Source organism: Pectinophora gossypiella, chromosome 20 (assembly GCF_024362695.1).
Source record: "Pectinophora gossypiella chromosome 20, ilPecGoss1.1, whole genome shotgun sequence".
Lineage (NCBI taxonomy): Eukaryota > Metazoa > Arthropoda > Insecta > Lepidoptera > Gelechiidae > Pectinophora > Pectinophora gossypiella.
Window position 1 is genome coordinate 12,607,415 of NC_065423.1, and position 22,138 is coordinate 12,629,552.

The window sequence follows — 22,138 nt, forward strand, 5'->3', positions numbered from 1 at the left end:
TATATCTAGGATAGTTCATTAGACTATGAGAAAATAAGCATAAACATAGCCTCTGTGGTCCAGTGGTTTGAGCGTTGGCTCACGATCCGGAGGTCCGGGGTTCAAATCCCAATTTATCCAAAACATATTTATCCAATTTTAATTTGATTTCTTTTTGCCACTAACATAGTATATAAGTTTATAATGTTACTAACAATTATGGACACATGGTCTGAAATAAAATTATTGATTTTATTTGATATCACAAAAATAACTTTGTGATCCCTAGTTTGGTTAGGACATTACAGGCAGTTCACCTGATTGTCCGAAAGTAAGACGATCCGTGTTTCGGAAGGTACGTTAAGCCGTTGATCCCGGCTACTATTTACCGATGCAAATAGTCGTTACATGAGCCATGTCAGGGGTCTTTGGCGGCTCAATAATAACCCTGACATCAGGGTTGATGGGGTTGGTATTTCACCTCACAACCCGCACGACAGAAGCATAAGAACAATTCAGCAGCTAATTATACATGGGGATGGATTAGCAGTCTCGCCCACCATAAACTATTATTATAAACATCACTGTTAAAAAACGCGGCCCAGTTCTTGATGGCTTTATTGAGCAAAAAATTATTGAAATCAAATCGAATCTAATCATCTTCATCTTAATTGACAGCACACGTTCCAGACGAGTTACATATCAGCGAGATACCTATTTGATTCGCCCGCGTTATTCGTTCATTCACTCATTCATTTGAAAATTGACAGTTGTCAGTCATCCGTCAAAATGACAAATATAACTTAAAATTAGATGGTGTGAACCGGAATTGGCACCAAATTGATTTATTAAATATTACAAAATATATAAGAAGGTTTTATCTACTTAAGTAAAACATAAAGTAATATATCATTTTATTTACAATATTTACAGGTACAGTTTAATATTATGATAACAGTATTTTACAAAGGAGGCCAATTCAAAGTGACTTCGTTGTGCGCAGATTCGGGAATCCATTTCAAGTATTCGTCTAGTAGATCTGAAACAGAAATAACACAACATAACATGGATACTGTGAAGTTAGCAAAACACCTGTTATGCTGGACTAGCAACGAGTTAATTTCACCCACTCCATTCCATCTACGGACAACTAGACGTCGGCAGTCATTTCATCCTTATGTTGTGGATATGTCACAAATCCGGACTAAACGTTTTGCCTCTTCCTTGATGCGAACTGCTCTCTAGCTCTACATCCCAACAAGAAATAAAAAGATTAGAAGAAGGAGAGAATGAAAACGTATCATTTTGATACTTCCCAATTCTCAACTACCCAGTTATATGCAGTCTTCGACATAAGTGTACTCACAATTAGACTGTTCCGTCCAAAGTTCCTGCAGGGCGTCTCTGGTACCAGCTCGTCTCATCAGCAATGTCTTCAACAGTATCTCAGTCCGGGGCTGCAGCTTCGCCCAGCTCTTGACCATGGTGGAGGGCGGGGAGAGGAGGGACGCCGTGTACTTGCGCAGTTTGGGGAACACAGCGCCCTCTAGGAGGAAGCGGGCGAACCACCTGGTGGAGAACATAGAATATCAGGTTAGCACTAGATTCTCAAATGTAGGCGGTAGCACTGTTGAGAATTCCTAAATTTTGACAGTTCTCTATACTGTCCAGCTAAAATTCGTGATAAATTGCTATAAAATGTGGAAAGTATCCCGTCTAAAAGATGAATTACGAAAAGGATAAGCCGTTAGTTGGAAAAAAGGCAGTTTTGATTGAAAATTTATTCAATCGCAGGTGAAATAAAAATCAAAATGGCGGAAAAACAAGATGGCCGCCATAAAAATTTTGGTTTTTAAGAAAAATCCTCAGGTGTAAAAAAATGTATGAGGGATTTGATCGGATCCTCATGTTGAGTATTTAATTACTGTTGGATCTTCAAAAATGCTCCGCATCAGGGAGACACCCTACGGCCTGGCAAAACTATAAAACCTGGATCGCAAAACGTATTTAAATCTTGGTGAAATTAATCACCGGTGAAAAAAAATCAAAATGGCGGAAAAACAAGATGGCCGCCACACAAAGTGGTAGGTTCGAACAAACACAGACACGCGAGCTGCTTTAGCAGCGAGCGAACCACGCGAAATCTAGTTGCTTAACAAAGACAGATCTAAAGGTGACAAAAAAGCTTTTTCTTTTTTCTATTTAACTTATTTATGAATTTTATATTTTTTCTATGACCCAATCATCTATCCTAATACAATATAAGTAAATGAAACTCACTTATACCGGTCGACTTTGTCCGGATAGTCGATCTCGACGACCGGTAGCTCCCAGCACGCCTTACCGAAGCTTCCTTTGAAGTGACACTTCACTCGGCCTGACCGATCGTCGTACCTTGGCTCCGGATCCGATAATGGCTCTCCTGTTGACAGTAATATGAAAAATATTTCTGAATAGTAACACATAGTAACACCCATGCCAAGAGGTGAGGTAAGAGTGAGGTGAAGGCCAGGTAAAGGCGAGGTGAGAGTGAGGTGATCTACTTAATTTTGTCATCTTCTTATCGTGTGGGTTGTGAGATAGAATACCAGCCTCGTGAACCCTGGTGTCAGGATTATGATTGAGCCGCCAAAGGCCCCTGACATGGCCCATGTAACGATTACTCACTTACATCGTTAAATAGTAACCGGGACCAACGGCTTAACGTGCCTTCCGAAGCACGGATCATCTTACTTTCGGACAATCAGGTGATCAGCCTGTAATGTCCTAACCAAACTAGAGATCACAAAGTGATTTTTGTGATATGTCCCCACCGGGAATCGAACCCGGGACCTCCAGGTCGCGAGCCCAGCGCTCAACCACTGGAGTACTGAGGTCTCAGAGCTAAGATTATTTTATTAATAATACCACCATAAGTGAGTGAGCGAGTGAATGAATGAGTCAGTCAGTCTTACCGAGTTGGCACATCTGTGGCACATACACAGGCAGCCACTCGGGCTCTATGGCAGCCACATTGCTCATCACCATCTTGCGTCTGTCTTCAGCCCCTGTTTCGTACAGTTGCTGGTATACCACCCACTCTGGGATACACTTGCGGAGGATCGAGTCGGAGTGAAGGTGGACTGGCTCGTCCAACTCGCCGCAGTGGTACACGTATTTATATTTGCGCTTGTCTTCACCTGTCGGAGAAAGGGATTGATCAGTATCAGTGGTCAGTATACGTACATATACAGGATGTTAGTGGCATCGTAACGAAAACTTTGAGTGATGATTCAGGCCATGATTCTGAGTGGAACCGTCCATCGGGTCCATGTTTCCGTCGCAAAAGTAGGGAACAGAAAATAATTTAAAAAGCACTAACATTTTCATGAATTTTCCAACGGGAAAATCCACTTGATATCAACTCAGAATCGTGGTCTGAAACATCCTCCTCAGTATTTGTTACGATGTCACTAACACCCTATCTATTTGTATAGCTACTTGTATGTACGTACTTGTACGGGGTGTAAGTGACATCATAACAAATAATGAGGGGGATGATTCAGCTCATTTTTCATCGCAAAAGTGTCGAATTGAAAATAATTTATAAATACACAAAAAATACATGAATTTTGCGACGGAAAATTCCACTTGATATAAACTTAGAATCATGGTCAGAATCATCCCCCTCAGTATTCGTTACGATGTTACCAACAGCCTGTATAATATCACGCCTCTTTTCCACTGGGGGGTAAAAAGAGACTATGGAGAGAAATGTCCCTCGATGCTGATATATATACAGTAATGTGTGTATTAGTCTTTATTTTATGGTTATGTGCTTGCCTTGTTTGACCTCCTCGAGAGCAATCTTCCTGGCCACCTGGTCCCCCAGCCCGCTGAGTAGCAACTGACGTAACAGCCGCGCCTGTACATCGTCAGGGGGTGTCATTTCCGGGTCCACATGCGCTGCGACCCCCGCTACACTCAGGTTGATCTCCGACGTCAGTTGCTTGCGGAGTTTGCGGATCTCCTTTATCGCCTGATGGAAAGTTTTGAGCAATGTTTACAACAGCAACATAGCATCGTGCCTACATCTCCGAAGGGGGAAAGAGAGGTGCATAGTATACACAACCACTTCTCGCCAGCTATGTTTAAGTTCCACGTAACAGGGAGCGAAGCAATTTCCATTAACCGAGCACAAATTTTGATACCACGTGATATCAACGTGAGGGGTGCGCCCCTATTACATAGGATTCAAACACAGCTGGCGAGGAGTACAGTCATGAGCAATATAATGTACCCACTTTACGACTCTGTCGCACTAACATATTTGACATTTAGTGAGACTTACAGTTCAATTTGTCAAAAAAGTTAATGTGACATGGTACCAAAGTGTATACATATTAATGCTCGTAACCGTACGTATACTATACACATCTGTCTCCCCCTTCTGGGATAAGGGGGTACACTCTCGTATCACGAAAGCAACAAGTTCAGAAAAACAAAGGCATTTTAGTGCGAAGTCCATGCAAAGGAAATCGCGAGCGAGTATCATAACATAATGTTACCTTCTCCCTAAGTCCATGTTTAGCACAGAAGCTGTCCTCTTCCCCCTTCAGGTGTGCATATTCAGCAGCACCCACGGCCCGCAACAACACGCCGGGGTCGCCAAGTAGCAGCAGGTTGCCTGTAGCGGGCCACGAGACCGGCTTGCCTGACATCACCTGCAGATCATTACCAGGGTTGTTACAGAGCTCCGTATCCGAAACCGAAACATCCAGAGTCCACCCCTATTCGAAATTACCCGAACCTTTTATTGCGGTTTCGGATATATTTTTTTTATTTCGATAACCGATAACTTCGATTTTGGTTACGAAACTCCTCAAAATCTCTGATATAAGAAAATCATGGGAAAACCAGCCCAAAACAGGTTAGGTTTCATACCTCCGAAACGATCAAACATTTTACAAAAATAATTAAGAAAAAAAATAAACGGTCTTCAAAATCTGATGAATAAAAAGTAAGAAATAATGTTTTAAATGTCTAGAGAAGAGCTGCAGGTTTAAGTCCCGTCGGAATTAGATTTTTCGAAAAACATGTTTACCTCAGGAACAGTGAGCGCAGACACCAGGGCGATGGTGTACGGCAGTAAGTCCTGCTGGTGGCTCAGCGCCAACATCTTGCCATACCGCGGCAGCAGGGGGAAGGCAGACACCGCCTTGCCTAGCGCTGTCACTTTTAGTATCTAAAAAAATAAGTAATTTAAGAAATTGATTTCGATTGATCAAAATTTAACGTGATAATTACCTACTTCCCCTTACTCGGGTATATAATTATTAAAAAGTAGAATTTTATAGCATTTTATATAAATATATAAAAGGAGAACTGACTGACTCACTGACTGACATATCAACGCACAGCCTAAACGGCTAAACGTAGGCACTTGAAATTTGGAAGGGACGTAGCTTAGGTACCGTAGAGGTGCACTAAGAAAGGAATTCCCGAAATTTCCACGGGAACGGGAATTAGCGGGAAAATCGTTTGTATGAAAAATCTAAACCACTTAAGTTAGACGCTTGGGCACGCAGGTACCTTAGTAAACTTAAAGCTTAGTTGCAACAGGCTATTGCATTCCCACGGGAACGGGAGTTAGCTGGAAAAAATATTTGTATGAAAAAATCTAAACTGCTTAAGTTAGATGCTTGAAATTTGACATGCACACACAAAGATCTCTCTTTTATAACACGCCACGCGGACAAAGTCGCGGGCAAAAGCTAGTTGCATATATAAAAATAATTATTGCGTTATATTTGGATCACATTACGTATAGAATGATGTTGCTACCTATATTGGTTATCTTTATTTTGATCAGAATAAAAATGGGTGGAAGATGTAATTGTGCCTGGGTGTAAGAAAAAGGATCATCATTTATACCCAAAAACAAAGATAAAAGATGCATATTATGTCTGTTATCCATGAAGGTTAAACGAAGGAAAATCTGTACAGCGCTATCTATGTTATTTTTAAGGAACGTAGCCTGGAAAAACCCTCGTTCATATAAACCGCCTATGTGTGTCCCACTGCTAGGCACAAGCCTCCCCTCGTGGTAGAGTATGCTCCATACCCTCTACGGTTGTTTGAGGGGAGGCCTGTGCCCAGCAGTGCGACGTACATAGGCTCTTTACGTTATGTTATACGAAACGTTACCTCTTCTTCATCCTTCCTGTTGCTCTTAACTGCAGGTTTCTCCAATATACCGAGCACTTCCAGCCGTTTTTCCGCCAGGCGCAGCTGCATTCTATCTGGCGCCGTCGGGAACGGGAAGTTCACCACCTGAAAAGAAAAATAAATTGTAGCAGAGTCTACTAGTTGACCAGCTGGTTAAGATAGATGGCGCTTATTTGTCTTGAAACACGCTAACGAAGTTGTGACAGTCGTGTGCCGTTCCTATCAGTAAAAAGGCGCAAAGCTTTATGTAAAAAGAGCATTATTACATAACCTTAAAGGCTGCAAATGAGAGCAGGGTACAAGAAAAAACAGTTTGAAAAAGAAAAGCAACCAGTGTGTTTACTGTTAAAGAAATTTTACAACGGGAACTTTCCCACTTTGGGAACTTTAGTCACACTCCAATAATGGCCATTGGGGTAGGTACTATGATACTAAATATCTTTATTCATCAGGGAACATGAGGGCAACATTTTTACACTAATATATTTTTGTCGAATCTCCCATCCGCCTAAAACTACTACCGCTTTTCACAACCTGTGTAGCTGGAAAAAAGTAGCTGCAAGAAAAACTTCGCTTCACTTGTTTCGGTTGCTACGCATACCTTGGACTGCGATGCGTACGAATGAGTCCATATTAAAAGAGCTCAAGATCACGACGCGGCTCTCCTCAATATACCGGAATCGTGCCCTAAGCTTCTTCGGACATATTATGCGGTCTCCGAAGCACAGTCTGGAGAAGCAGATCATCGTTCGGCAAATGGATGGCAAACGTGCGCGAGGAAGGGCGCCTACGACGGTGGTCTGACATCGTGAAGAAGACGGTGGGCGGCAGCATACAGAGGGCGGTCCACGCAGCATATAGCCGTACCGAGTGCAAAACCATAACCTGTGGTCGCGATCCTCAGCAGTGAGGGAACGACGAAGAAAAAAGAAGAAAAACTTCGGCTTGAGGCACTAGACGTTTCTGCCTTTTCCTTCAAAAAGTACTTGCCTTGTCAATCCCCATGCACTTCATGAGCAGCAGCAGGTCGTCTACGGGCCGCCGGCAGAGGTCGGGCGGGTGGTGCGGCGGGCAGTCGTGCTGCAACACGGCGCTGGAGTACAGGCGGTAGGCGTGGCCGGGCGCCGTGCGGCCCGCGCGGCCCGCGCGCTGGCCCGCGCTGGCCTGCGACGTCCACACCACGCGCCACGCGCTGGCGCCCGTCACGTGGTCGTACAGCCTGCAGGGGATATGTTATTGTTGGGTGTCTCCTGCTATTGGCCTCTATCGATAATTTATCGACAGTACAGATGATTTTCAAGGTCAACAGCAACAATAATGTCTCCTGTTTAGACGATACATAGATCCAGTTAGCATTTCTTCTCGTTTTCCATACTAATCTAAAAACCTTGAGTAGTTTACATGCATACATACTCACGCCTATTTCCTATGTAAGTCTTGGAACTATGGAGATTTTTTTTGCGCTTCTCAAGCGCTCTTTGTTTTTCTAAACTAAACAAAACTCACTTCATCTTCTTCTTGCCAGTATCCACAACATATTTGACGTTGGGTATGGTGAGAGATGTCTCGGCGACGTCGGTACTGACGACACACAGTCTCGCACCGGGCGGTGGTGGAGCGAACACTCGCGCCTGCTTCTGAGAATGCAGCATGGAGTACAGAGGAAGCACCCATAGTGGCTGGCGGCAGGCCTTGATTTCTGGAGCCAAGATGTCTTCTTCGTTGTCTGGAAAAAAAAATGATTTCTTTTCATCTAGCGTTTCATCATCTATCCCATTAACGTCCCCACTGCTGGGGCACGGGCCTTCCCTATGGATGGATAGGGAGATCGGGCCTTAAACCATCACACAGGCCCAGTGCGGATTGATGGTTATTAAGGACTGCTAATGCAGCCGGGGCCAACGGCTTAACGTGCCATCCGAAGCACGAAGGAGCTCGAGATGAAAACTTTTGTTTTGTGGTCACCCATCCTATGACAGGCCTTTGCGAAAGTTGCTTAACTTCAACAATATCTAGCGTTTAATCCGGGATAAATTCCAAACTACTTACTGATGCAAGTAAGTAGTCGTTACATGAGCCACTAACTTCATCAGGGAACCTTTGGCGGCTCAATAGTAACCCTGACACCAGGGTTGATGAGGTTTGTTACTCCACCTCACAACCCACACGATAGAAGAAGAAAAATGGATCGTGTACTTGGTACAAGATAAATTATGAAATTTTGATTACTAAATAAAGACACATCTAAAACTAACGAAAAACATTTTCTTACATCTATTTAACTTATTTATGAATTTTAATCAAGAAAAACGTATTAATAAGTCGTCGGACTTGACACATTTGTCTATGACTTCACAGTGTGCTTTTTCATACAAGTTCCATAGTAATTTCGTGTTTTACCGTTGACGTCAAAAAAAGACGTTAAGTAAAAAGTAACTGATTTGACTAGTTGGAACCTAGGCTAATGAAGTGATGTACATTGTCTTTAGAAATCTGCGTCCACATTAGTTTGAGGCTCAGAAATTTTAAGTCGCTATGGTACAATGATCGAGATTGATCGAGTCCGAAACACCACTGCAAAAACGGGAATCGCTGATGTGGGACGAAAAGCCGCCAAACTCAAATGGGATTAGGCCGGACATGTTAGTCGCATGCACCCTGAGCGGTGGGCACGGATCGTCACGCATTGGGTGCCTCATGACGGGTACTGGCGTCGTGGCAGACCTCGAAAGAGACGGCGTGACGACTTGGACGCTTGCCGGAGGGACTGGCCGGAATACGCACAGGACCGCGAAACATGGAAGGAGGAGGGGGAGGCCTTTGCCCAGCAGTGGGATCTTGTAGGCTAGATTAGATTATGATACAATGGACACATAGCCTCACGATGCACGTCTCTGGTGCGCAGGGTGCGGGGCAGCGGCAACCCCGCCCTCTCGATGATAGGTGCGCGACTCGACTGCCCGTATCTACGTAGATGCTGTGACTTGCATGTCATAGCATCTAATATTAGATAAGGCTACTAACATCTAGAATAAGTTTACTAACACATATGAGACATGTCTCGTGAATTAAATAAATTATTATTTTATTATTATATCCTCTCTCTCCCTCACACACACAATAATTACCTGAATCACTAAGATGTCCGTCGCTATCATCACTGTCCACCAGCTCACCCTGTCCATCATCGGCAGGCATGTCGTAGTCATCCAGGTTGATCTTTGGAAGACTCTTTGACTTCTTCTTCGCTTTCCTGTGAGCTTTGCGTGCGCGCTTCATTTCTTTTTCCACCTGAAACGAAAGTTTGATTTCCTAGCTGTCTGAGAGCAATTTAAATTTATGGACTATTAGGCATTTTTTTTCGCGTAACAGTCCTTTGAAATACTTGTAAAAGTACTTTGAAGTTCGTCGCTGGAAAGCAATCAAGAAGTATGGCGTTATTACTCTTAATAACGGCCTCCGTGGTCCAGTGGTTGAGCGTTCGGCTCACGATCCAGAGGTCCCGGGTTCGAATCCCGGTGGGGACACATCACAAAAATCACTTTGTAATCCGTAGTTTGGTTAGAACATTACAGTCTGATCTAGGTGATCATTGTCCAAAAAGTAAGATGATCCGTGCTTCGGAAGGCACGTTAAGCCGTTGGTCCCGGTTACTACTTACTGATGTAAGTAAGTAGTCGTTACATGAGCCATGTCAGGGGTCATCGGCAGCTCAATAATAACCCTGATGGGTTGATGATGTTGGTAATTCACCTCACAACCCACAGGATAGAAGAAGACTTTTAGTATTAAGAATCACGTTACCTCATCATCATCAGACTCGATGTCGTCAGGCTCGGAGTCCAGTGCGGCATCAGCATCAGCGACCGTCTTCTTGCTGATCAGCTTGGAATAGTCCACGTCTTTGCGGTACGGGAACGCTGCCTTCAACTTGCGGACTAAGTACCGTACCTGAAGAAGAAAGTATGAAAAAAGCGTTTTTTATGGATTGGAGGGGGGGCAATGGAAATTCTGCCAGTATCAGGTAAAGATACACTGGTTTCTCTTATCATACCTCCTGTTGTCCAGTGACAAATATGAGTATCCCTCCGTCAGGTAACCTGGTGTGAATCTTGACTGTCTTCTTGTATGCCTCCTTGAGGTAGTCGCTGTATGTGTGCTTGTTGAAGTGTACAGTCACTGGGAACTGCCGAGAGTCAATCTGAAATACAAAATAGCGGATCAAAGTTGGTCATCACTGATAACCCAGAGAGTCTGGGTTATCCCATTTTTACAGGGTTTTGTTTGAAAGATCCGGTTTTTTCCAGGTGACTACCAATCTGACCTTCTAACGTGAAGGGAAGACTAGCCCAATACAGTTTAGATAACATACCTTCGAGGTACGGTTTCATGAGGGTTTCGTGTATTAGATCCGTGTTGGCATTCGAACCTGCGACCCCACAGTGAGATTCAAGCGTTCTTCCAACTGAGCTCCCATAGCTACAACTTGGCAGTAGTATATAGATTAAAAAACTAACCTGTATAACAGGAGGGGGCTCCTTAAACAGTCTGGTATTCTCAGTGAAATCCTCAACCCTGAGAGTAGCGGACATGATGATCAACCTCAGGGGACTGCCTCGCTTCCTCCTCAGAGGGACGATGCGAGACAACAGGCCGAGCAATATGTCTGTGTACACACTCCTCTCGTGAGCCTCGTCTATAATCACCACTGAGTACTTGCTCAGGAGGAAATCGGATTGGATCTCTTTTAGGAGCACACCTGAAAAATTTAGTATGTATTTTGTTGAAGATCACATAAAATATTTAGTTTTCTACGTTATATTAAACGCCTAAACCAATTGTTTACGCAAAACATTGAAACTTGTCGTTGCTTTAACTTTATGTCAGGCGTTCCTATATGTGTCCAGAAAGAGCGATTCCCTTCTTTTTATTACAAGCTGAACTGTCAACAATCACCATCGTTTTTCATTTTAATCCCGAATAATTCCTGTTCATTTTAATCTAATTCCACTGCTGTAATCAGATCTTTACATAAAAAAAAATAAAGACCTCAGTGTTATTACAAATATACAAAAGGAAGACTAAAAGCACAGCCCCGACACTCCATCCAAACACCTCGTTCTATACAAACAGTACACATTGACGTTATCGCACACGTGCATCTGTGTGTGTGACGTCGTCCGGCCATACGATTGAAGACTAAAGTAAGACTGAGGGGGAGTGAGGTAAACCTAGCTCAGATAGCTCAGGTGCTGGTGGGGCGCGGCCGCAGCGCTACTATCGCAGATTCTACATACAATAATTATGACTTATCAACGAGTTCCAGGAAAAGTCCACTTGATATTAACTCGGAATCATGAGCTGAATCATCCCCTTCAGTATACGGTAGGGAGTCTCTCAACACCACTAATTTGAGAGCTATGCTATTGTTGATGTAGTATTCTCCATGCTACTTTTTTAGGGAAAAATAGAGCAATGGTTTCCCTCTTGCCTGCTGCCCCGCAGTACTCTGTCTGACGCGAGTGAGATGGCGCCCAGAGTAGTCTATTTCAAAGCCGAACTAGGATCCTGTTCTCCGCCTCTGAATAGTACTGAAAGTTACTGCTGCCCTCTGTCTACGGTGTCTCTACATACATACATACATAAACTCACGCCCGTAATCCCTAATGGGGTGGGCAGAGCCACAAGTAATCAAAGACAACGGTGTCTCTAACACCCTGTATATTTATTAATTGCCTTACAATATTACCAACTCACCATCAGTCATGAACTTGATCTTAGTATCCGTAGTGACGTTCCCCTCGAACCGCATGAGGTATGACACCTCCTTGCTGGTCAACGCCAGTTCGTGAGCCACCCTGGCCGACATAGCGACAGCAGCCACACGCCGCGGCTCAGTCACTGCTATCATCTGGTGTTCCGCGTACCCTGCTTCGTATAAAAACTGCGGGATTTGGGTGGTCTTGCCGCTTCCTGAAAGAGTTTCCAGATTTTATTAAAGTCATAAGACCGAATGTCATTTTAAAATCCAAATAAAATCCACAATGGCGCTAATTCCCGTACGGTCACGAGTATATACTTTGATACCATGTCACATTAACTTTTTTGACAAATTAAACCGTAAGTCTCATTCAATGTCCAATATGATAGTGCGACAGGGTTCTAAAGTGGGTACATGATATTACTCATGACTGTACACACCACCTAATTTTATTTTAAGTTATACCTGTCATTTTCTTATCCACTGAAAAGGAAATAGTCGTGTAATCGACAGGCATAAAAATTATGGGACACACGTCAATTTTAGGCACAAACCTAAAACAACCTTCTAAAAAATTACATTGGGTTTACATTACTCGACAGAATTAAGTTGACAGCACACCTGAAACAGTTTTCATACCAGCGAGGTTTCTATTTGATTCGCCCGGGCTATTCGTTCGTTTTAAAATTAACATTTGTCAATCATCTGTTCCTTTCCTTTTCGACGGATAAGAAAATGACGGGTTTAAATTAAAATAAAATTAGGAGGGGTCTGCAGGAATCTCGGCCGCAAGATATTAATGAAGCTAATACTCTGTTGGACAACATCATCATATCATCGTATGGTGTAAAAGTTTACTTACGGGTATTACCTATCCAGTATTCAGCAATATGTTGCTTGTACACACATTTACAAGGATAGAAATAAACTAAAGCAAGTGCAGTCTTACTGCTAAAATCTATGCCTACCTGACGACCTTCGTTAGAAGATATTAACATACACAATTAATTGCAACTCCGATAAAAAGTGCCGCCGAAACTTGTCTTGGTGTCTTGTAGTACTACCGACTCCAATAGATATTTCGGGCGTGTGTTCTGTGTCTGTTTGTCAATAAATTTAAAAAATGTTACTTTACCTGTTTCACCAGCAACTATGAGAAATTCATTCTCATTGATTAGCTCCATAATCCTCTGTTCTTCTCCCAAAATAGGCAGTTTTAACCTTGCCACTTGCACTTTAGGGTCCCTTTTGACTTCTATGTGTTTTGTTGGATGCTCTAACAAAGGCTTTTTAGCCTCCTTTACTTCTTTTACTGGTTCGACTTTGGTTTTGTTTGAATCTCTAGAAATAGCGGTACCTTTTTCATCTTTACCAGTATTTGTTTCAACTGTTTTCTCTTTACTTGTTAAAGAGCTATTTTCTATATTTGCTAAATCTTCTTTACTACTTTTATCAATGTTATTTTTTTCACTACTCTTAACATTAATACTGTCTTCATCACCATTTTCAATGACCTCTGGTTCATCATCATCAGATTCTGAACTTTCTTCATCACCAGATGTTTCTTCCAAACCTACTACATTAGGGTCATATTTAGTTTTCTTTTTCTTATCTCCACTTTCCATTTTAAGAAGTCTCAGACGCTTTTTTGCTCCTAATAAAAAAGATAGAAACTATCATTATGAAATCCTAAAAAACCCAAGCTACTAATAAAGTATTCTGAAAGCCATGAAATTAGTATTCTTTTTAAATGACATTTTATAAATATACTATTTAATTAATAAGTAGATATTTTTTTAGAAGACTACCATAGTCAGGTCACAAATTGCAATAAACTGCCAACTTATTGACTGTTATAAAAATATTCTTGATTTTATTCCATTTGGAACTTTAAATAAAGTTTCATTTAAATGATATTTCTTTAGTTTTTTCTTATGGGAGAAGCCAAAGAAAGACCATACCTAGAGGCTTGATTTTTGTTTCTAAATGTGATTCTACTCACCGGCAATACTGCTAAATTTCTTATTATTACTCGTTTCTGTCTGCTGCTGCACCACTGGTTCAGCACCAAGTTCATTCAGCTTCCTCAACCCGATAGTCTGTACTGCTGATATGCCGGTCAACTGTCTGACCTCATCTGGAGTTGCCTGGACCTGTGCTAGAGATTCTAGGAGAGCTGCTCTCTGGAATTTGAATGATAAAATTGAGTATACAGATTTGTATTTATCCGTTTGTAGCATTAAAACTAAGTATCTTATTTGTATAAATAGAAAAGAGGAGGCTAAGAGGTCAAGAGGGGGGAAACCTATGTCAAGAGGTGGACTGACCCAAAGTAAAAGGCCCTAACACTCATTTTGGATAAGAACCGCTGTCGCCGGTTCAACCCCACTCTCTTTTCCACACTCCTGCAAACAGATTAACTTTGATAGCTCTACTGGTTCTTGAATTCCATAGCCACTAAAAGATAAAAAGATAAAAGATAAAGATAATTTATTTGCTTAAACATGAGTAATTTAAATACAGATGACAATGTTCACATTATAGGTTCTTCATGTTTGCCTTGCGGCGCACAAAATTTTGAGTACCTAGATTATTATCTATATAAATACATGCATCATCATTACAATTTATCATTCAAAAACTCATCTATCTCACTTTACCGGCAATGCATATTTTATGTGATAGGCTTCAATTTTTCATTACTTTTCGTAAGATACTGCATAGATATACTATCACGGGGCTGGGTGCGTTGTAAAGTTTGCAGACAAGTGGTGCAAAGTTGAGGTATGAGCTATTTGCTCATACTTGTATGGCACGCGTTTCGCTCTCACTTGGCCCTTCCAATCTCTTTCGTCTATTCCATGAGCACTATAATGTATTCAACTCATTGGAAAAAGCAGAAAATAAATAAAAAAAAAATATACACCCACATTTTCTTTCTTCTTCTTCTTCTCCACAATCTTCTCTAATCTCTTCCGCTGCTGTTTAGATAATATCCTTATCTTCTCTTTTTTCTCCTTGACTACCTTTGTCTCTCTCTTTTTGGATGGCAGAGCCAAGAGATTACTGGTGTCTGACGACCCATACTCTGTGTTGGCAAATTCTAATTTTATCTAAAACATAGAATTTTTTTAGTGTCTCAAGTCTCAGGTCACGAAATAACAAAATATCTAAATCATTTATTTTTCATGTGGACTTATTACTGTAGATTTATTACAAAATAATCCTTTTATAATGCTGTTTCTAAAATTTTATATAATGTGTGTCAAACTAAATCAAGAAATACTGAGCACATATATTATAACGCTTCCCTAGGTAAGCCTAGAGTGAATCTAGAAACACTGATAACACATGAGTAAGTACCTATCTTAGAAAATCAAGATAGTACCGATTTAAGAATAAGAATAAGAAGAATAAAATAAATTTATTTGATTTGTAAACAATGCATTAGAATTCTTAAAATTCTTAGAACAAAGCCAATGGAAGTCTGAGACACTGTAAGCCTTACATTTGCTATTACTTCCAATCCAGACTAAAAATACTGAACTAAGTAAATCGGTTGCTAAGTTTAAATGTGGGAAAGAACAAAATCGCCAACTTGCCTCATTTGCTTGTGAGTTATCAATTTTAGTCTTGACGACTTCTCTTGCCTTGGCATTGTACTTTCGCTTACCCATGGTTGTATGGAGGTTTCACAATAAATACACATAGAAAAATGAGAAAATTGCAATATTCTATATGCCAGGTACACACAACGTGCTTTTATTATGACTTTTTATTTTTTAAATTGAACAGATTACTCCATTTTCGTTTTGGGAAAAAAGACTACTCTACTCAGTAATTTTAAAATAGCAACACCACAGACGAAGTGTGTTTTTTTTTTTTTTCATTTTTTTGTAGTTTCGTTTCTGTCATAAATATGGAAGTAAAACGAAATAAAACATTGTATGGCAGTCTCAGAACAATAACTAAAGCATAGAAGGAAGGCTAAAATAGCAACAGAACTCTATAATTCTGCTCTACTTTATCTTACGGAACCGGCGTAATGTTAGACAAAGACGCATATACAAAAATTGTTTCGTAATTTCGTAGGTTGTCACAAGTTTTTCATTGCCTAGTGTTGGGTTTCACTTTAGTAATATGTCGATAAAATTAAATTTACTTACAATTAATGTCGATAAATTTTTTTTACAAGATTTCTTTTTGTAGGATGCAATTATCTTCTTCTTGATGAAAGGAGACTCTGTCTCTGATAGGTAAGTATCTAACCATTTTTGGATTATATTGTCTGGTTTATATTAGTTTGGAGCTGCAGCTTACATTCAGGAAGGAAAGAAAATAGCCAACTGTTATCGTTTAATCGGTAAGTATTTTGTAATATTCGAATTTATTTATGATGTCATCCGCCGTGCACTGGTGTCGATCGACGTGCCGTGCAAATTGGAACCGCCGCCGCCGGGTCTAAGCCGCACAGACGGTAAGAGGCCCGATGGGGTCACGCCATAGACATAGAAAAGAGTATGGACTGGAAATACCTACAGAAAAAACGTGCCACTCTGTAAACATAAAATGGCGGTCTTTACTAGGGCTACAAGCTGTTTCAATACTAGGATTACCATACTCGTACCTACTAGATATTGCATTATACTTAAAAAAATACGGCATACAAGTATTCATAAGAGAACAGAAAGGGAAAGTAAAAGGTAGGTAGGTGGTGTACTGTATCTTTCGTGTAAAACTTGTAAGTATTGTATGTTGTGTGCAATAAAGTATATTTGTATTTGTAAAGGAAGGTTTAGTCAAGATTTATCTAAGTCGCTTACACAAATCTATAACATTCATTACATTCTTTATTGGGCGCAGTTCGTATCAACCTGGAGTGTTGGAGTAGGAGTAAATAAGAACAGGAGGTAAAATGAAATATAAATTAGATCGTAAATCTGTTCATTAGCAAGTATTTATTTCACACGTTATTAATTATGTACATTATATTTACAATAAATACAAATTTATTAATTTCTAAACAGTGTCAATTTGCTTAGAAACTGTCTTTGTGACACCCTGTCACATTGTTTTTTTTTTTCATTAAGTCGTTTGATCTTGAGGCGGGAATTGTTCAGCTTTTCTTTTAAATTTTTCATCTCGTCTTCTTGAACTGACTGAAATAAAGTTTAATAATAATGTTAAAATAGTATATGTACAAAATAATCTATAAAAATAAAAGTAAAATATATCTGATTTAAGTGCATTGTGCAGCTGGTTGAATTATACACTCTATATATGTATATCATGTTAAAAATATAAAAAAAGAAAATTATTTGATATACCTTTTCATGTAAATCCAGTCGACACTTTTGGATTTAATATCTGAAATCAAAGATAATAATAATTTACTTATATAAAACGTGTACAACTCATAATTGTTTAGACATAAAACAACTACAGACTTAGTATATACTAAGTTTATTAAGTACATAATAATATGTAGTTGAATGATAGATAGTATAAACGTGTTGTGATAACATGATACAAATATCTTATCTATCTATCCAGCAGTGAGATGATGCAGGCTAGGCTGAAATTTAAATTTAAACACCATTTCATCTGTCTGATCTATAATGTTCAATGTAGGAATAGCATCGTCTCGAAGACGCCTCCACTTTGAATTAGGAACACACATAAATGAATCCGCAGTAAAATGTTTCGAGCAAATACGGCTGTACTTATTTGGAATCCAATTTCGTCTATTAATGCGAATTATCCATTCTTTCTCTTTGTTATCGTCTACAGGAAATCTAAAAATTAAAAGTATCGATAATTTTAGTACATCACTATGGACAATCAACATAACCTCAAATCAATTCCGTATTCATCGATGAAACGTATAATATAATGGATATCTCAAATATTTTATGCTACAAATCTATTCAGCAAAACATATTACTTTCCTAAAATTGTTCAGCAGTTCACATTTCACTAGAAAATTACAAAAAACTTACCGATGAAACGACAGAAGTTGTTGGCTATTTTCTTTTCTTCCTGAATGTGAGCTGCAGCCCCATACCACACAAGACATAATGTCACACAGTCGAGACACTCAATTATTTGATATAAATAAAAGTTTCTTTCCATTTATTTGGAAAAATATTGTTAAATTATCACTTAAAACAATCTGAACACAAGACACTCGTAAACACAGTTGACGCGACCGTGTCAAATAGTTCGGTAAATATAAGTAAAATCTTCTTATGTATGTTACTATGTATTTGGCCGAGTTAAAATGAGTCCAATAGGTCCAAATGACATTTCATGTTGTGACAACCTCGGAAAAAATGAAGCAAAGAGCGAATCATTTGTCCTTTTCTCACTCATAGTTTGTGTCGTAAGCTAGAAGAGAGCCGGTTTATAGTTTCTGAATTCTTATTTTAGCCTTCCTTCTATGCTTTAGTTATTGTTCTGAGATGGCAGTTGCTCTGTCTTACTTTTCATAGTGTAGAAAACAGAACGACGCTCCATCTTGTTCCTGCGGTGAATATGGAGATGTCAATCATATTTTCTTCTCCTGTCCCTTAAATGACCATTCCAGTTTTATTACCCAATTGCTCCATATCCAAGTTCCGCTCCCTACTTCTATTTCTTGTTTACTTTATTTAAATTGTTCTATTGTATATAAAACTATTGCCCTATATATTGCTAAAAATGATATTAATTTATAAAAACATGTATTTGTAAATATGTAATTGTAAATAACATGTATATATCTAACTAGAATATCCCAAATTCCAATCCTGTTTCCCTTCATTTTATTACCGTATTTCTTTTCCATATCCACGTTTCCCTAACTTTAATTCCTTGTAAAAAAAAAACAGAACGAATAAAGTACAATTTGACATGGCTTTTCGGCGGGAGACGGGAACGGGACAGTTGCTTTCTTCATTGAGTAATCTAAATAATTAATACGAAGTGGTGTTTTGTGGTTAATGATCGCATTAAGTTAGTCGGAAGACATTCGCGAGTGTTATTATATTGGAGTATTCAATGAACAAAGTGTATCTGCCTATTTTCGCTTCGTGCCGGGAAGCCGCTTCATAACTCAAAAGTTTATGCGGACTTTTGAGTTAATTCGTTTGGGGTTCGGAGTAGGAGTCTACTCCGAGGGTGGGGGCTTAGGTTTCATCATCATCACCTTTCATCATTTCATTAATCATCAAGAAAAAAAATACGTCAGACATGGCTGTATGGGCATAGTTCCCTTTGCCTTACCCTTCGGGGAAAACCAAAACAAAAAAAAAAAAAACAATTTGACATTTCGAATGCGAGTTGCGTGCGTGCGAGTGTGCGTTGGTGCAAAACGAGTGTGTGGTTATTTATTTCTTCAATTATTAATTAAGAAGTGAATTAAACCACATACAAACTATGTTACAAGAAATATGCAGAATATCAATACAAATCACAAAACTCGAAGAAGTGTACTTGACGTGGCACAATTCCATTCTAAGTGTACGGACAGAAAAAGGTGTTCAACTCTTCGAATTAAAGGGGCATTTGCAGGGTTTCCACAAAGGCATTGACTATGTGTCGACTTTAATACCTACTACGAAGTCTAGTCCACTCACAGAACTGGTTCCACCGAAGTTACTTAAGAAAGGAGTGAGGAATATCGACTTAACAGAAATGTTAGTAGATCAAAGTTTATGGCCTCACAATCAAAGTTTAGTGCAAGAGATGGCCAATGTAGCCGATTTCAAATGGTCCCCTCGCGGTTTGCTCTACAACAATGAATGTGCTGTTGCAATTTTGAACAATGTAGGCAATATAGAGATTTTTGGATCAGGGCGGTGTGCATGTGACAGAATGTTGAATCTTTCGCAAGTTATCAAGCAGCATTACATATCGAACAATGTCATAGGAAGCAACCCAATTGATTTCGAAGAGTTGAAGAAAGTAGCAAACATAGTTGAGACAAGTGCATTCAGTTGGGGTCCAATGGTTGTCTCTCACTCTTGTATATTAACCACAGCACAAAGAAATGGCAACATTTTGTTTTGGCTACTTCAGCATGAAGAAACAGAGATGAAAGCTCGCTGCCTGGGTGAAATTCAGACAGATTTTGGTGAAGTCATAACTATGGTGTGGATACAAAAATCGGATAACAAGTTTGTTATTATTTGTTCAAATTCCCTTGGCCAAATATTTGCTTTAGACTGTATCTTAGAAGACACAGTTAAAGTCGTGAATAAGTCCTGCATTTGGTCATATAAAGATAAAATGGTGACAAAATATACATGTTACAAGATTGTTGATAACAATATTGTTTTAATATGCAACAAACATAGGCATTTACTTGGCCTTTTGATAGACAAAAATTTCAACGTTCTGTCACAATGTGGTAAAAATATTAATGACTATAGAATAACCGATCTCCAAACCACTAAAAATAATATTTATATGACTACGGTAAATTGTAAGATTTATACCGTTGATACAATAATTACAGGCGATAATTTAAATATCGAGGTCACACCGCTTAGTACTAAAGAGTCTTACTCATCTTATGAATTGTACAGTGCAGCATCATCAAGCAATGGTATAATTTTTGCCTTAGGAATGATTAGCAGAGAAATAAAGCACAGAAAAACGCCTTTAAATATTGACATCATATTTATTGCGGACTTTGAACACACCTCTGAAATGAACATGCTATTAAAAAATCCGACAAAAAAATTAACATACTATTGGGACTGCATAGCTTTATTAAGACACAAAATGTTAAAATTAAAGTACACACCTCCAATAAACCTTCAACGATTGTATCAAGAAGGATACAATGATATATATAAGACGAAACTTTATCTAATAATTTTGAGTTTTTATGACGTCTTAGGAAAACAAGGTAAATATATCCCCAACGACATTGTACCTGAAGCGTCAATAGAAGTAGTAAGAGATAGAATACAAATGTTGCATGCTTGTCAACTGGTGAACGAATTACTTCAAATCTTTAAAAAGAGTGAGAAAATGTTAGACAATATTGAGTTAGAATCGTACATTGGCGCTAAAAAATACATTGAAAATTACTGTGTTACATATGAGAAAGATGTTCTGGAATTTTTATCTGAGAAGGCTTTAAATTTGACGGATACGGAGCTCAAGTATATCTGCCAGTGTTGCGATGAAGAAATTCAAGGATTTTCCTGTAAAAACAAACACCTAAACATGTTCTGTTCACTGACTTTCACTCCTATAGAAAATGATGACTACCTTGTATGTAAAGACTGCAGTTGTTTAGCTAGAATAGAATTGTATAATAATGACCCTATGTGCGTATTTTGTGATCTGTATTTGAATAATGTTCATTTGCCAAAATTAAATAGTGAATTATAGAACTTTTGGTCTTATTTTCATATTCGATGATTTAGCATACAATTGCTTCACGCCTGCATCCCAGAAAGGGTAGGCAGAGGTGTATAGTATTTGGTTGTAAGGCCCAGTTGCCTTTTAGACTCCAAACCTGATCCTTACGACGATAAACACAACAAAAAATACAAACTTAAATAAATAATTTATTAAGTACTTCACTTTAACCATACCCTGGTCACCTCATACCAAAAACCTCGTTTTACACACACTAACGCCCATACGATTGAAGACAGCTAAGACCTTACCTAGGTCAGGTGGCAGTATTATTCCTTATCCTATGCTTCGACCCTACCTCATCATCCTGCTGCCCTTATCTCACTCTAGGTGTGGTCGGCACAACATTACTGTATTCCTCTTCCATTCATTTCTGTCAGTCGTCATCTCGGTACTCACACCTTTCACACACATATCCTTCTTTACACAATCCATCCACACTTGGGTCGTCCCCTACCCCCATATCCAACCACACGCATACTCATAATATTCATACTCATTTCCTCGTTATATGCGTAGATATTGTAGTGTCTACATAAGTAGATAAACACATTGAAATACACGTAGGTATAATTAAATATATACATAAATATGTAATATATTAAGCCCGGGAACGGCCCGTCACCATAAATTCTAGAGTCTAAACACCCTTAACAGACAGGGAGGAGCTCGGTGGCGCAGCGGTTAACGCGCTCGGTCTGCGATTGTTGAAGTTAAGCAACTTTCGCAAAGGCCGGTCATAGGATGGGTGACCACAAAAAAAAATTCATCTCGAGC

General features: G+C 39.5%; 3 protein-coding genes and 1 long non-coding RNA gene across 4 annotated transcripts in view; 2 read left to right on the top strand and 2 right to left on the bottom strand.

Annotated features, from left to right (window-relative positions):
* Positions 1–22,138, top strand: part of LOC126376325 (probable fatty acid-binding protein) — a 127,532-nt gene that overhangs the window by 80,293 nt on the left and 25,101 nt on the right. The gene's annotated exons all lie outside the window — the stretch shown is intronic.
* On the bottom strand, positions 882–15,686 carry LOC126376200 (probable ATP-dependent RNA helicase kurz). The gene is made up of 19 exons (XM_050023441.1): positions 15,550–15,686; positions 14,878–15,060; positions 13,950–14,130; positions 13,083–13,601; positions 11,944–12,159; positions 10,704–10,945; positions 10,241–10,387; positions 9,991–10,137; positions 9,315–9,477; positions 7,693–7,912; positions 7,177–7,405; positions 6,166–6,291; positions 5,063–5,203; positions 4,527–4,682; positions 3,802–3,997; positions 2,934–3,158; positions 2,260–2,401; positions 1,346–1,548; positions 882–1,018 (listed from the first exon to the last, which is right to left on the bottom strand). The coding sequence occupies exons 1-19, from the start codon at positions 15,622–15,624 to the stop codon at positions 942–944; spliced, it is 3,588 nt and encodes a 1,195-aa protein (XP_049879398.1). The 5' UTR covers positions 15,625–15,686; the 3' UTR covers positions 882–941.
* Positions 16,583–18,232, bottom strand: LOC126376355 (uncharacterized). The gene is made up of 3 exons (XR_007567715.1): positions 17,947–18,232; positions 17,275–17,314; positions 16,583–17,106 (listed from the first exon to the last, which is right to left on the bottom strand). It is a non-coding gene; the product is annotated as an uncharacterized LOC126376355 (long non-coding RNA).
* On the top strand, positions 19,285–21,333 carry LOC126376218 (uncharacterized). Its single transcript, XM_050023477.1, has one exon. The coding sequence runs from the start codon at positions 19,364–19,366 to the stop codon at positions 21,329–21,331; it is 1,968 nt and encodes a 655-aa protein (XP_049879434.1). The 5' UTR covers positions 19,285–19,363; the 3' UTR covers positions 21,332–21,333.

What these genes read in the sequence shown, in the direction of transcription:
- LOC126376218 (XM_050023477.1), top strand. Translation starts at nt 19,364, where the DNA reads ATGTTACAAGAAATATGCAGAATATCAATACAAATCACAAAACTCGAA.
- LOC126376200 (XM_050023441.1), bottom strand. Translation starts at nt 15,624, where the DNA reads ATGGGTAAGCGAAAGTACAATGCCAAGGCAAGAGAAGTCGTCAAGACT. An exon ending in TTGTCACTGGACAACAGGAG is followed by an intron (nt 10,138 to 10,240) that starts GTATGATAAGAG and finishes TTTCTTCTTCAG; the next exon opens with GTACGGTACTTAGTCCGCAA. An exon ending in TTGGACGGAACAGTCTAATT is followed by an intron (nt 1,019 to 1,345) that starts GTGAGTACACTT and finishes TTTCTGTTTCAG; the next exon opens with ATCTACTAGACGAATACTTG.